Source organism: Rhipicephalus microplus, chromosome 4, assembly GCF_043290135.1.
Source record: "Rhipicephalus microplus isolate Deutch F79 chromosome 4, USDA_Rmic, whole genome shotgun sequence".
NCBI classification, from domain to species: Eukaryota; Metazoa; Arthropoda; class Arachnida; order Ixodida; family Ixodidae; genus Rhipicephalus; species Rhipicephalus microplus.
Genome location: NC_134703.1, coordinates 25,215,056 through 25,231,343, shown reverse-complemented (window position 1 = coordinate 25,231,343; position 16,288 = coordinate 25,215,056). Strand labels below are relative to the sequence as shown.

The following is a 16,288-nucleotide window of genomic DNA, read 5'->3' as shown; positions in this document are numbered from 1 at the left end:
GAGATTTTCGTAACTGAACACAGTCAATAAGAACGCCTCTGTTTAGGCCCAAAGCACCCACTTTTTCATTCGTTAAGTGCTGCGAAAATGAATTTATTTTTTATTCAGACATTTGTTGGTTTAGTCCGAAAGTGTTAAACGGGGGGGGGGGGGGGGGGACAACAAACGTGAATAACATACAGTTTCATTAACACTACACTCCTGATCACGTTATAAAAAACATTTCACAGAGTGATAGCATTATTAAAAAGATTGCATACAAATTGGTCCTATCTCGACATTCACAACTTTTGTACTGGTGATCAGTCCGTGCAAAATAGGGGAATGCATTAGAAAAATGCCGTGTGAGTTGAGAGCCTATTTCAAAAGCATTCTTTCATACAATTGTAGAAGTGGCTGCACTGAATGCTGTTATAATTTTGTCTTCAGAAAGTGACATGCAATTACGTACCACTTCGTGGCGGCTCCCGATAGTGTCCTCATTGTCAACCACGAGCACATTGCATCGGCTGATTTCCACGGGCGAGTCAACTGTGACGTCGATGAATTTATCTGTCTTGAAACTCAGCTGGCAGGCCATGCTGATTTGAGAACTCAGAAGGCTCTGTGCGCCAGTAGGGAAAAAATGAATAACCAAGCGAGCGAAATATTACAAAAGATGGACACTAAAGACGAAGATGCTGTGCTGTAATTGGAACTGTGAGTACTGCAACATAACTGGAAGCTGCCAGTTGAAGTCGTGAAAGGCAGAACCCTGCAGCAATCGTCAGAATATCATGAAAATATTATTTCAATTCGTTCACGTGCTGATTGAATGAATTCATTTGAGCTCCTTCATTTTAGGTACCGCATGAGTACAATAACGATATAAAAGTACGTCGCTATAAATATCGCAACAGGTTTTTTCAAGAAACTTGTAAATACGGATAGGTAAAACAGCAGAAAAGAGCATCAAGATTGAAATAATGAGATTCCTTTTTTACTTATACAAACAATAAGTTCTTGAACCTCTTGTCATTGAAAAGTACGCTGATGTATGTTTTAACAAGACTCTGTGTTGGCCTACTTGGTACTTGCTTAATGACATATTTTAGCCGGAAGTAACACACACAGAGCAAAGAAACCCACAACAAGGAAGGGTGGCTGGTTGTTGTGTGTTTCTTTGCTCTGTATGTGTGTGTGTTATTTCATGGCTAAAACATGCCACACGCTGACAGGTTATGGTGCGAACGTTCTTATGGACCACGAAATCCTAGTTGTCATTGCGCTGATGATATATTCGAGGAATAATCACTAACCGTTTGCTGCAGCACTTCCTGTAGCTTTTCGATGCTTTCCCATAACAACATCACTTTGTATATTTTAACCGGGTCCGGGAACAAGACCAGGTTCCATGGTGGTCTTTGGTGCCTTTCTCTGAGGCTCTCTATGTTTGCACAAGCGGTGAGGCAGCCGCAAGAATGAAACATCTCAGCGAAGGTCGCTGCAAGGAGGAAGTGAGCGAATCATCTCATAGTTTTGGGTGTAACCGACTGCGACTGTAGTCAAACGAACTCGTATATAACTCGCAGCAAAGCAGGAATTCGTTCTATATATCAAATACTTCGATATACTCTATAATTCGACATAAAACTTTCATTGAACTTTCCGCAATTTCAATGTAAACTACACTGCGCAAGTTGGCTTTGCAGCAGCACTTTGCAGTATTGCAAAAAAGACAGGTTCAAGGTAAAAAAAAAAGGAGTAAAGGGGGGGGGGGGTTGTTATTTATTTTTTTTTACTGTTTGCAGTTGGACGTGAGGGTTATATGCAGTAGAAGTACACGCGAGAAAGCACACTAGTGATGTAAACAATGCTTCAATAACTTCATACACACCTGTGCGTACTCGACGCACCCCTGAAGCCTTTGACCGCCTTGGCACCACTCGCGCACTGGCAAGCTTGCGCTCCTAAGTCTATGCGGAAAAGCCCCCTTAAGCTAAAAAAAGCCATCGCTTTGTGAGTGAAACCCGACTTTGGGCGTTTCGCACCGTCCGATAGTCGATGTATGAAGGGTCGCATATATTTTTACTCAATGTAGCCGTGATGTTTCCTTTGAACTAGCACTAAAGCGTTGCCGGGTTGAAAAATAGTTTGGTAAAATGGATAATTTTATTCATTTGAGTTCGATATAGTCGGGTTTCACTGTACCGCCATCAAACTTTAACAGTTACTTTGACTGTACAGTTACAGTTCATGCAAAAATTTTCCCATTGAGAGCACATAAGGTCAGTGCGCGCGGCGACGCCTCCAGTAGCATGGCGCACTTCGTGCTGAAATCAGTCACAAATTAGTTTCAGGCGCTGCCCAAGCATCGGCGACGTAATTAACTATGAAACTTCTGTGGCCAGGCTTATCTCTTCCTTCTTGAGCAGCACTTTCAGCTCATTTGCGTTAAAGCTAATGAAGATTGCCGAGTAGCCTCCGTCCGTATCTGCTCACGTGACTGCAAACAAAATACAGTACCGTGACGTCGTCATACATACCACTCGTCTCCTGCAGTGTACTATTGCTCGGGATCAAAGTTACTTCGTGTTTCCGGCAGAAGTCGCACACGATCTCGCTCATGCTTGAGTAAGAAGCCGGCAATGGGGCCTCATTCGTAACATTGCCCGTGACAACTGTCAAGAGAACAGAAATCAACATGATTGTCAATAATGAAGAAATGGGGAGACCTTTTTTAAATGGGCTGATTCCAAAGCCGAAACTAGCTGAAATAAGGTTCTATTGACACATACATAGTCTCAACTTTCTTCTAAATGAACTCTCCTCTAAAACAGTATTAATAAATTAGCACGGTCGATTATTCAATTATTTCTATTGTTTTAGAGGAACGTTTAAAGTATGTATACGCCAATACAGTCTTATTTGAGATAGTTTCGGTTTTGGATTTGGCCCATTAAAAAAAAAACAAAGCTCCTCGAATGTTAGCAACTGACTATTTTTGTACGCGAAGAGATTTATAATATGCAAATAATTTTGAGGTGAACCAATATGGTAACATCCGATGCATGTGAAACGTGCGGAGGTGCGAAGAGGGGAGGTTACAAAATTTGACGAAGCAGGAAGGAATAGTCGTTCAGATAAGACTCTTATAGTTATGATTCTAGGTAGACGCTACGCAGATGTGCAAGTAAGACTTTCTCTGTAACTAGATTTCGGATGTGGTCCAAGTCCTACTCAATGAACATACGATGGTCGATTTTTGGTAGTCGGTGTATTCAGTCTATATAGGCATAAAATTTACCGATTTGAAATATCAAAATTAGAGTTCACATACCCTGGATGAACACCAGGCAAGAAACTGCTTCTTTCAGCAGCATAAGTTCGATTACTTTAGCCCTTAGGTTCTACAAGGTGATGTGGCTGGTTGCTCGCCTCACTGCCATGGTTCCGTCCTCCGCGTTGTGTCCCGAGTTACCCAGCTGTGCACAGCCACTCAAGTCATATGTTGTACAGATAACTAATTCTATAGGTAAAAAAAATGCGACTTAAAAATAAAATTGCCAACCAATAAAAGGCTACACTTACTTTCCGAGCCAGCCGATGCAGCCCTTCCATTGGCTATTGATTGCGTCAGCATCCCCAACGTTAATCGGAAACGTCCTACATCCGGAAACGACCCTTTCCTCGCACAGTTGCAGAAATATGATTGCACAAAATAAGAGGGTACGCAACCTAAGACGCTGCCTAATGGGGGACGCGCACGCTTTGCGCCGGGACTTGGACCCTGCGAAGGGCATGTTAAGTGGCCCCCGAAGCCCGAATTGTGCGGTGCTTGTGCGCAACGCGCGTTGTTGCCAAGAAGCTGCACGCTTGCGCACCCATTAAGTTCAAAACTTTTTTTTTTTCAGTGAAAGTGCTTGCAGCACGCGAACGCTACTTACTTGAATTTGAAGCACCGTGATTTGAATAGAGCCCTTTTTACCTGGACTGGAGTCTTCACAGCATTGTGGGGAACTTCTCAAAAATTTGTGTCAAAAGTTTCAATAACGCCCAAGGTGACGCGTGTGACCTAAGGTATCTACAGCTGGGCGAAAATAAATACAGCTAAGCGTTCTAACGTTCCTATAATATTTGAGAGGCATGGCGTTGCTTTTCGGGGCATGTCACTCAAGGCTATTTTTATGCAGTGGTTCTTATTGCTTTTTTTTACTTTTGCTGCTCTCTACCTGCGAAGCAGCTAGTTTAAAAACACAAAAGAAGACCCTTTCCTCTCGTACTTTGGCGCCGCTGTATTGACGCCTTACAGGCTTACTCAGTTTGGCCGACAAGTTTGGTGTGCACGTTTCGGCATATCTTGCGAACTGTCGGTGAAAAATATGAAAAAATATATCTCATAACATGTTATGAGGTATTAGGCATAGATACGTTGCACGTTGTATTAGATGAAATGTAAATTAAAAAATAGCTTGTGTATAGCTTGACGAAGTACACAGAAAAGAACGTTTAGCTCTACTTTATGCGACCGGCAGCACGAAGAACAACAGCAGTAAACCAAGGCCATCTTGTGCCATATACCGCTTAAAGTTTATTTCTTGCCAGACATCTTGTATTATTTCTGCGGCTGAAAAGCCTCTTCTCGCGCATCTCAGAGGAGCACTTTGGGAATCTGACAGCCACGCGCCGTGGTCACCAGAATGTGCACTTTCTGTCCGGATTCATCGGTGATGACGGCCTGCACTTAAAGGCGTCCGCAAAGGCCTTCATGTTCCTCAGAGGTGCGTTGCACCTTTCGCGAGACGCCTTGAACGCCCTACTAGCTGCGTCCTGTCCACTGGTCGGCGTCGCGTACTGCATCGCCGGCGCTATCCTGCAAAACTTGAAGCAGTGCATGGCGAAAAAGACCTGCTGTTCGGTCATGTTAGTGTACGGCAGAGTACGGCGTTGCAAACGCTCCGAGAACGCCTCGTAGGAGACGTGCAGGCCCACGAGGTCTGCCACACTGTCGATTTCTGAAGTCACGCCGGCATCCGAAGCTGAAGGAGAGGGATCGTAGATTGGCGAGCTCCGTTGCACACACTCGCTGTACGGTTCCAGAACTGCGCTTCCATTGCTCTCGCCGGATCCTATCAGCGCGTTATGGAGCTTGCGAAGCATGCCATGAGCCAGGACGTGTCCGAGGCCAGCGAAATTCGTCGAAGCGAGAGCGTCCGTGGAGAAGAGCGGCAGCAACAGGGCAGATGCCGGCAGGACGATCTTGTTCGTCGTGGCAGAGGCGAGGGTCATCGCGTTGGGCGTCAACACGATGCTGATGTCGAGCCCGCTGGCATTCCTCTGAGTCTCGTCGACCAGACGGCGCACCGTGAGCCAGTTTTCCAGGAAACTGTCGTTCTCGCGAGTGTATGGGAAGGCTTCATAGAAGGCGTCCAGCTGTTCTTTTGATTCAGCACCCGATGGAAAGAAAAGAGGCGTCGCTTGAAGCTCCTGGAACTCTATGAGGGTCGTCCTTGGAACGGAGTTCCAAATAAAGGCCTCGTTGCTGAAAAGTGCATTGTACGTGGCGCGCAGCTCATTCGTCATCTTGTGAAGCGCTTCCGTCGTGTTGGGAACTAAATTGTGAAGCAGGTACGTCATGACGGCGGGTACCTACAAGTATAAAATGAAAGAAACAGAGTAACAAACAAGAATTAAATACGTCTTGAGTGAAAAAAAAATTGAACAATATAATTATTAATGCCGGTCAAGAACGAAGTGCTGCTGTTTGTTAGCTTTGACTTCCTTAAGATATAAGACCTCCTTTATTTTCCCTTCTAATATGAGAAGACACTTGACAACAGAAAACCACCCTCTTTGTAGCATGAAGCCACAAGGAACGGGCTACAAATTGGATGGTCGTCTATTTTCCCCTTCTGAATTCTTCCGGTGCCTTGCGGCATGCCACAGTACTCATTTGCATTACATGAGGAGACACTGCGGTGTCCCTGCTGAAAAAAAAAGTGCTTTGGTATTTCTGCACAGTACAGATTATAACCACTCTACAAGTATGCTGGGAAGTTCATTCCAGTGCTTATTTTCATTCTGTGCATTGTATGTCACACATTCAATGTGAGATGTTCTAGTGCATTTCATGTGTGCGTGCTCCAACGAAACGGATTTGTTTATATTTCACCGTATATATGCTGAACTGCGTAGACAGCAGCTGACGGTGACCAAGTACACAAAGTTCCAACAGCGTGAATCAATTCTGAACAATCAAACTAACCAATGTCACAGCATCCCCTGGTGTACAATGCTCGTTTTTTTGCAGTAAGCTGGTACAAGCTTTCGATACCAACTAATGTAGCGTATAAGCAGTGCAAGTATAACTTTGGACCCTACCAATGATATCTCCTTTGAATATATTGAATGTAGCTGGCTCAAGAATACTAACCCCACCAGGTTTGCTATTAATCATAATTACTTGCTACCACACGTTCACACTAACCACGGTAAAAAACATCTAAATTCTCTACCAGTCATCTTTGGAATAGTTTGCTGTCTGAACTAAAATCTTTGCCCTCATTTTCCTTTTTCAATACATCAATGAAATCTTTCCTTTTAACTCCTGATCGCTCACCTTAGTTATGGTGTATAATTTTTTTTCCGCTTGTCCCGATTTATTTTATGTACTTATTTCTACTTCTCGTGTAAAATCTTCATTGCCTCGTTCAATTTTTGTGATAATTTTCTATTTTTATTTCGTATTACTTCGGTGTGTCCTAATTGACTTTCCATTGCTTTTTATAATATTTTCGCATTGTGACTTTAGTTTTATTGTATTATTCCACTTTTTTTCAACTGTTGCACGTTGCTGCTTGTTTTCCCTTGCACGAGTTTATCATTATCACGTGCTAATCTTCTGCCAATTGTTTTCAGTTTACTTTTGCTGTAGTTTTTAACTGAGGGTCCCGTGTTCAGTATCTATAGTCCGGGACTTTCATCTGTATACAAGTCTTATGTAATCAATGCTTTGTAACTAATAAAAGCTGAAACTGAAACTAATGAAGCCTTGCACATAGAGAGACACTAAAGAGGTTAATTTTGTCATGGATTTGGGTGCACGTTAAAGAACCCCAGGTGGTCGAAATTTCCGGAGCCCTCCACTACGGCGTCTCTCATAATCATATGGTGGTTATGGGACGTTAAGCCCCACATATCAATCAATTTTGTCATGGATGTGATACACTACACGCCCTGCTTTACACACAAGTTATAAATGTATTTTTGAGAAGTTTGAATTCACTGCTTCAGCGAAAGCTGACTCCCGTAACTGTAGAAATAATTTTGGCCACCTGTCGTACTTCAAATGTAACTCAAGAGTTTGGAGAGCCGTTTAGATGCGCTTGTTTTGCCTATTATACGATTTACGACGCTTCTTGCATGTTCATTAAAAATTTGTTCCGAGTAGCGGAATAATTCTTCTGGGTGCTTTTTCTTCGCATTATATACAATTTCATCTCACAACGGGCCACTAGTTGGTAATAGCGTCTGAACTTACTGCTTTCGTTAAAGTAAGCAAATAGAAAAATCTGTGTCCCAGTAGTATAACTATGAGCGCTTAGTTAGCAATCACGATACGTTTTTTTTTATGAATGTACACACAGTGATCAGTGCAAAGGAAACGAATTGTATTTTTCTCTAATATGCAGTGGTGTTCGAGTTTTTTTAGTTTTAATTGAGCTCGGGCTATGTCTGGTTAGATTAGGTTAGAGTCTGACTCGGTGGTATAGTGATTACTCTGCTCGGCTGCTGATCGGAAGGTCACGGGTTCGATTCAGGCCGGATCGGTCGCATTTCATTGTATGCGAAATGCTACAAACCCGTGTACTGTGACACGTCACTGCACAATAAAGAACACCAGATTGTTGAAGTTTCTGAAGCCCTTCACTACGATGTGTCTCAATCATGTCGTGGCTTTGGCACGTGAAAACCCAGATACAATATTGTATGTTTGGCGCAACTGGTGTAGAACAGGTTTAAGACGCGCGGTCTTGGCTAGGTTACGTTAGATTAGGTTAGGTTAGGCTCCATCTTGCTAGGAAGCGCAGCCACTATTACACAGAACACACAACACAATCGCTTACCATCTTGCTAGGAAGCGCTTGTGTAGGAAGTGTTCTGTGTAATAGTGGCTGCGCTTCCTAGCAAGATGGATCCTTACCAACTGGCCCAATACAATTGTTTATTAGGTTAGGCTCGCATGGTATGTTTGAAGATGCGTTGCGTCTCACCCCGAGGCTGCGCTGGACAAGTCCCCAGCAGCGGCTGAAACGTGTGCCCCCTTCTCCGGGCACGGTGGCGGGAGACACGACGGGCGCCATGGTCCGCACCACGTCCCACGACACCAGGAGGTGAAGTGTATCGGGTGACAGCGAAGAGCGCAGCGTCGACAGAAGCGTCTTCGTGGCGCCGTTTCCGTAGTAGCGGAAATCCTCGTCTTCCTGCCGTGTTTATAAAGCGCAACGAAACCCTGGATGTTGTTTAAGGCTCTAAAGCAATTCGTTTTTCATTACTTAGAGTGTGAGTTTTGGATTCGTCCTATACCTGAGAAATTAACTAGTGAGTGCGAAGTGTTCGAACAAAATCTACGGAACTTAAAACGCGCCTAATTCAGTGATGTGTCGAAGTAGAAGTTTCTTTGCTGTACTCTCAGAAAAGAGAAATATAGGGAAATACTCTAGTGCACTCATCCACAACTATAGTTGAATAACAAGCAATAAACTAGCATCAGCGGTGATATTGTTCTCACTGCCGGATTTCTGAAGTATAAGAAACATACAAAATTGGCATATTGCACGTGCTGGAATAGGTATACCACTACTTTGTGGATACCGCTTTTGTGGAACTCAGAGTAATGGAAAAATTTTGCATAGAGGGCAGAAAAAAAAGACACAAGAAAACACCTAATAAGACTCATAAAAAACGTCCTATAGTGCTTCTCATTTAACATTTTGCCAATGAAAATGAATTTTACAATACAATAAACGTGAGAGCATCTTATCAGCGCGTTTTCATATCAAATTTGAATCGATTCTTTGCTCAATCGCGCGGTTATAATGCTGGTAGAAACGACAAGCATGTCTGTATATATATTTCATTTGCAGCCTAGTGAAGTATTCAAGCAGGCTCGTGTTCTTACCAGAATAGGCTCCAGAGGGGTTGCGTTAGCGCTCATTGCGGACATCGCTGAGCGGCGCACAACGTTCTCGGTGGCGCTGACGAGCTGAACGACTTTATCCGCGTTTTCCACCTCACCGTAGACGTCCAGCAAAACGTGGTAGCTGAAGGACACGTTGTCTGGCTTGTCTCCCAACCACCGCACGTAGTGCCTGTTCACCGAAGCCCTGAGGACGTTACAGTAAACAAATCAACACTGATGAGCACTTTAATCTCTACTCTAATCTGTGCTCTACTCTATATACCACCACACGTAGCACCTGTTCACCGAAGCCCTGAGGAGATTACAGTGAACACTGATGAGCACTTCCATCTCTACTCTCATCTACTTTCATCTATGTCCGCTCCCTACGTGCTCTCCCTAAGCAAAATTAGCAAGGTTTTTATAGCTATAACTTGTACTCGCAACAAAAGTGACAGGGTTCGAAGTGCATTTGTCCAAGTCCATTCGAAGGCGAAAGACGTCTTATGGATCATTTTCTTCTAAGTCGATGCATCTAGTATCCCTGTATATGCTACCTTTAGTAGTGCATTTGTTTTCTGATGCTGCTAGAAACTACACATTGCGCTGAAGCTGGTGCACATGCCGCACCACCGAAAGTGATTGCCGTCCCCCTGAAATCTATAAAGTGACCGTATCAAGTGATTGCAAGTGATCTATCAAATGAACGACCTATCAAGCCTATTAGCTACAAACTTGTGCTTTTATTTGCCTTGTATTCATGTTTTTAGGCTTCGACAGCGAAGTATTTGTATGGATTCGGCCCTATTTTCGAAAAATCACATTGAAATAATCAACGCTGCAGGCTTAGTGGGGCGCTCCTCGGAGGACCTATATGTTGTGTTTGTGAGTTGTTGATTTGATTGATTGGTATGCGGGGTTTAACGTCCCCAAACCACCATATGGTTATGAAAGACGCCGTAGTGGAGGGCTCCGGAAAGCCAGAGATACGCGAAGATGGTGTGATATACACGTATACGATAATGGGTTCGTCTCTGGGGCCATATTTTCAATAAGACGGCCTGGTGTCGTCACGACGCTGACAGAATTAAGTGTGCGAATTTTCCACCTTTTACAATTAAAACTAGCAAGTGAGAAGGCTGTATACGGGGTAACCCAAGAGGCATGACACATTACCAATTATTACGACACTGCCTGATGCGAAATTTGACCAGAGATTCTTCGTTGTTTTGATTTTGTGATAAGTTGAGGCAAACGTTTGTGTTTGTGTGGCGCGCACCTCTCGATTCTGTCGACGGTAGCGTTAAGCCTGTGCTCGGGCAGGGCGTTTATTGCAGCAGCGGCAGACGACGCACTTTTCACCAGTTGCGTCGCTCATCGTTCATAAACTGGCTGAGACTGATGGTTCAGTAAACTGGGAGCGCGGGGGTAAACACAGACACGAAGCAAAGAGGAGGCACACAGCACGCTTTGTGTCTGTGTTTACCCCCGCGCTCCCAGTTAACTGAACCATCATGAATTACCAACTAGCCCACCTTTAAATCCTATGGCTGAGACTGCAGATGATTATAAGAAGAGAATGCCGTGAGTAGAGTGATTGGCGCGGACATTTTCGGGGAGCTCATTTGGCAACGCAGACAGAGCATACCACGACTGCCTCGCTATAATCAAGAGACCGCGGAAGGCAACGCGTGGGTGCGTTCCACAACAGCCTGAACGCACGATGGTACGCGTTGCTGTGGCACCATGGGTGGCCGCCGCCGAACCTGTCGTCTCGTTACTGTTGTTCCCCTCTCCTCGCGCTATCCTCGCTATCATCGTCTCCCGTCCTCCGCTGCGCTTTGTGTTCGCTCTCCTTCATCCTCGTCCGCTCTGCCGGTAATGACGCCGACGACGCCGCTCAGCGCAGGAACGGGTGCCTAAGAGATGCTCTCTGAAAAACTATGGTCGTACATGCGACCACAGTCTTGAGATCACCCGCGGACTCGCTTGCTGGATTCCGTGCCGACCGGTTGCGCCCTCGTGATCTCCGGCGTCAGCGTAGCTCTGGCCGACTGGGCTGGCCCTACGTCACCTCCTGACGCCGACGACCTTCGACGACAGTGTAGCTCTGACCGACTGGACTTGCTCTACGCCATCTACTGACGCCGACAAGAGCTCTCGCAAGTGGTGCCCCGTGCTCGGACTCCTGTGACCGTGTTTGCATCTTTCCTATCTCGCCTATCCCCTCAGTTTGTTGTCGCTCCTTCTGGCTTACCACCTCACGTCTCTTCCTCTTTTCTACTCCTTTACTCCTACCGCTTTTATCCCTCCTCACCCCCATCCCTTGTGAGCTACTGTTGAGGTGTCGCTCACGGAAGCAGACAGTTACGGGGCTCACTTTTCTCTTCATTCTCTCTTAAGAATCACCTTTACTCTCTCTCTCTCACCCGCACGTGCTTTGCGGCACGTGTGAATGCTAGCCTGAACTTTATTATGTTGGTGTTATTGTCAAGAATAAAGCAAATGTAGTACACAAGACAGCTGAAGTCATTGAAGGGTCAGACCCACCTTGTGTAGCATGCCTTCTATTAGTTTATCTGCAAAGGAACTTGTGTTGCTTTCTGTCGATTTTAGATAGCTTATGCCATGTCTGTCTGATAGACGTACCACATAAGTTTTTTTCCTGTTTTTTGAAATAAACATTCGTTAATAGAGCCCACGTCTTTTTGCTTACGCCGAGGCCCTATAAGTGCGTATTATTTCACATATGTTACGTATCAATAGGCCCAAGCTCATCTTAAGATCTCAAACTCAGCTGTCCATTCTTTTAACTGTGAGCAATAGTGATGAAGTCCCTTCTCTTAGCTACGCCTTGAAGTTTTATAATTGTCCCGTTGGGGTGGTCTAGTGGCTAAGGTACTCGGCTGCTGACCCACAGGTCGCGGGATAAATCCCGGCAGCGGCGGCTGCAGTTTCGATAGAGGCGAAAATGCTGTAGGCCCGTGTGTTGAGATTTGAGTGCACGTTAAAGAACCCCGGGTGGTCAACATTTCCGGAGTCCTCCAACACGGCGTCTCTTATAATTATATGGTGGTTTCGTGACGTTAAACCTCACACATCAATCGAGTTCTATCATATCAGGACCTTGAGTTATCTCTTAACACGCGCTTCGGCTCCCGAGCTTCTTTTCAATCGATTTATGGACCCGCTCAAGGTTTGACGACTGAAACGTGCCCAGTCCACGTAGAACTATGCTTTTCTGTACATACCTAAGAAGCACAGTGCGAGGCTGGGACATCACGGCGAGCAAGTGTGCGCTGAGGACCGACTGCACGTCATACAGGTACGATAGCCGCAACATGATAAGCACGGCATCGACTGCAGTGGCTTTTCCGGAAAATCCGAGCCCTTGACTGTCGACGAAAACCTTCAGGGGAGCAGTGGAGTCGTTGACGGGAGGCCGGAGGCAAGACGCGAACAGAGCCTGTATCTTGTTCAGAAGGGAGTTACGCGGTGGCATGGGCGTTGTTGTTACCGTTGCAACTGCGCCCATAAAGGTTACACATGTTAGAAACTCTTGTTTTTGTTATTACATCGCGCTAACCCGAATTCTTCAAAAGCGTTTCATGAAGGCTTGTCGGCATAAAATCATTTGTAATCATTTCAATAATACTTATATATACTAAGGTAGCTTCATGTTAGGTCAATCTGCTTTTCAAGGGGTGAACTGGTGTAGTCCAAGGATTTTGACAAGGGGCATTTTTATAAACACCTTCTTGTTAAAAAGTGGTGTTGATGGTTTTGAGTTTGCAAAACATACAACCGTCATTATGTGCTAATACCCTGCTGCCTGATTGGAGTGTAATTATTCACGGGCAACTCAGCTTATATGGAAAACGAATTACTATTATGTACTCGCCCATTTCGGTCAGTTATTTGTCGTTATGCGACCGTTTAAGGTCATCTGAGATGTGTTTAGGCTAACTGTTCGAGTATAATAATTATTTAGTACAGCGGTTGTTTTTTACACCGGTGAAGTTTCGTTCTAGCATCATAATAGCACGAAACGGAAAATAGCACGTTATAAATCAGATTAAGCGGCTAATGACAGTAAAGTGCACATTTTGTGGTGAACGACTCGGACCCCACTAAAAGGAGGCCACGTTCGACGTTTCTTGTATATACGTACAAGCAGGGTCAGTGCCTGAGACAACCTTGTCTTTGACCAGCCTCCACAGCTCCGCCTCTATGTCGCTAAAGACGTCACCAGTAGAATGCATGCCAGTGTACCGTCCGCATACGTAAGCGTAAAAGTCGTCGCAAGGGTCCAACTCCGGCTGAATACTGGAAATGAGACCCCCTGCTAGTCGGTCGCAGGCGCTGCTGGAGCACATGGCATGGTCGGGTCCTGAAGCCGCAGCGAACTTATGACGTTTGAACACGAACGCTAGCACGACAGTGAATAGCGCAATTGCTACGGCTAGGCCCAAGATCTGGAGGACGACTGTGCCGAAGGTCTTGCCCTCAACGACCGGCGTGGGGGCCTCTAAAGCCTGCTGCTGAATCTGCCCTTTTGTTTTTGGCCGAGGCTGTGGATTTGCCTGTGGCTGAGCACCCTGCTGATTCTTCTGCTGATCCTTCATCTGATCCTGTACCTGAGCCTTCTCCTGATCCTGCTGCTGATCTTGGCGCTGTGTTTGGGGCTCATTTTTCATCTGAACATCTGGCTGAAACTGTCCCTGATATGGCTGGTCATGCAGCTGAGGCTTCGGCGGTGCCTCCATTTGGGTCTGCAGCTGCTCTTTTGGCTGTTCCTGTGGCTCCTTTTGTGGCTGTTCTTGCGGCTTTTCCTGCGACTGTTCCTTCTGTTTTTCTTGTGGCTGTTCGTGTGGCTGTTCTTGTGGATGCGGCTTAGCCTGTGAAAGAATCTGCGCTTGAGACAGTTGCTGGTCTTGCGGCAGATTCTGGCTTTCAACTTTCGGCTGTTCTTGAAAGGCATCCTGCAAAAAACATGTGGTCTGACACCGCAAGGTCAAGTTAGATGCTACACCTTCACAAATCTGTCAAAGATGCTCACATTTAAGCCACAAGGTTCGCGTTGTCTCAAAAAACTCAAGTAATACAGCCCCGATATCGCGCCCATGATGCATCAACGCATTACAACTTTGTTGGTCGTTTTATAATCTTGACGCTTTGATTAAATTAAAAGCGTTGATACAGAGTGAGCCGACAGTTTTTCTCAGTATTTAAGTTTGCACACACTCATAACTTAGCTAATAATATTTACATTGGTCGTGTGTGGCCTCTAAATAAAGAAGGGCGGACCGCGTGATAGCACTGAACTCTTTGCATGTGTTGTATCGCGAAAGTGACATGGAAATGTCCGATTGAGCAGACCAAGTTAATTGCGTACTGCTACTGTCTATACTGATAGTGTCTATACTGCTACTAAAGGCCTGCTTTTTAGAGCGAAGAAAGCTCTTATGAGATCAGAACAAGGGTCACGCGTGGCGCCGTAGTACTCCGCTGCCACCGCCGGTGTCCATAACTAGTATCGAACGAAAAAAAAAAAATCACTAAATAAAAAAATACCAATGACAGAATGGGAGTCGAACCCAAGTCCGCTGCGTGCAAACCCAGTATTCTACCCCTGAGAATTGCCAGTGCTTCTAACTCATTTCTAAACTGGCCATAGGCAGGCCTGATGCCAGAAAAGGAATCACGTCATTACGATCCCAACCAACCAACTGGGCCAACTTACCTGCTTACTGCAACATATTTCTAGTACTCAGGGCTCTTTTCTATGTGTTAACGCTATTATGAGTAATAAAGCGTTTTGGAACATCAAAAGAACAGCTAGGCGTCACACGAGGCGAATTGCGTAACGAGTTAATAATGGGTCGTCGAATCCATTAGAAAATTTTTTTCTTGATCGCCTATTAACTGTGGCGCATGCCCACTTAAGGCATGTTTCTTCTTCATCGTCGTCAGCCCCATGCATCAAAAATTGCACAAAACTCCCAACAAAGGTGTAGCGGATACCACGATTCTCCTAATAATTACGAAGGATAACGTAGTGAATGCTAGCCTACAGCACAAAATTTATGATTATTTATAACGTAGTGGGTACCCAGCAGTTTGCTTGTAGCACTCCAAAGTGTTTAGAAAAGGCCCTGAAAGGCCTCTCTTCTAGCTTTCACTGTGATTGTGCTGCGCGTTCCACGCAGGCCTGCCATTATTTTCGCAAGCCCATTGAATAATTGCAGAACACTCTGCATCATAAAAACTTGGAGGAATGAATTGGCAGTAGATGAGTTACCAATAATTCAAATAACCCGTTATTAAAAACAAGGCTATGAGGAAAACAAGAAAGAAACAAGAAAAATAACAGACTTGCAATATCTATTGCAACACATCAAAGGTGATGAGAGATTTCGACGTCGAATTGAATCCACCATTGTACAATGTACCATAAAAGGTGCCAGAGAGTACGAAAAAGAACACGTTAAATACTTGTATTACCCATTACCACATCTTCACCCATTCATTCATTCGAAAGTCAAAATAAATATCCTGCCAAGTGACACACTTATAGACAGCCGCAAACAGACTATTTTGGAAAATCAGGCAGCATTTGACCGTCGGTTGACTGACATTCATGATCAATTAGCCCAGATACAGACAAATACCGATGGATTGGCTGGCTTAGCTGCTTCAGTCCAAGAACTGAACGCAAAAATTGAAGTTCTGGAACATACTGTAAAAACACAAGCAGAAAGGCTAAGTGAACTTGAAAACAGAAGTAGACGCAATAACCTCTTGGTTTTTGGCGTAAAGGAAGGCAGCCCGGAATCGGAGTCAGACCTGAAAGTTTCTGTAGTCGACAATATATTTGGCAAAAAACTGAACGTCCATGTTAAAACAATAGAAAGAATTCATAGATTGGGCAAGCAACGGCCGGGGCATATTAGACCAGTCATAATGAGGTTCTACGATTTCAAAGAAAAAGATGCTATACTCCGAAACTGCAGCAAACTAAAGGGAACTTCTATTAGCGTGAGCAATGATTATTCGAAGGAGACGGTCGCGGTGCGGAAAAAGTTGTGGGACAGCGCAGCTGTGGACAGGGGCAGCGGAAAGAAGGTA

General features: G+C 44.9%; 1 protein-coding gene across 1 annotated transcript; it reads right to left on the bottom strand.

The window, feature by feature from the left end:
* Nucleotides 1-4,671: 4,671 nt before the first annotated feature.
* LOC119171566 (neprilysin-1) lies at nt 4,672-14,220 on the bottom strand. Its single transcript, XM_037422342.2, has 5 exons — nt 13,332-14,220; nt 12,412-12,685; nt 9,161-9,365; nt 8,253-8,462; nt 4,672-5,628 (listed from the first exon to the last, which is right to left on the bottom strand). The coding sequence occupies exons 1-5, from the start codon at nt 13,924-13,926 to the stop codon at nt 4,672-4,674; spliced, it is 2,241 nt and encodes a 746-aa protein (XP_037278239.2). The 5' UTR covers nt 13,927-14,220.
* Nucleotides 14,221-16,288: the final 2,068 nt, after the last annotated feature.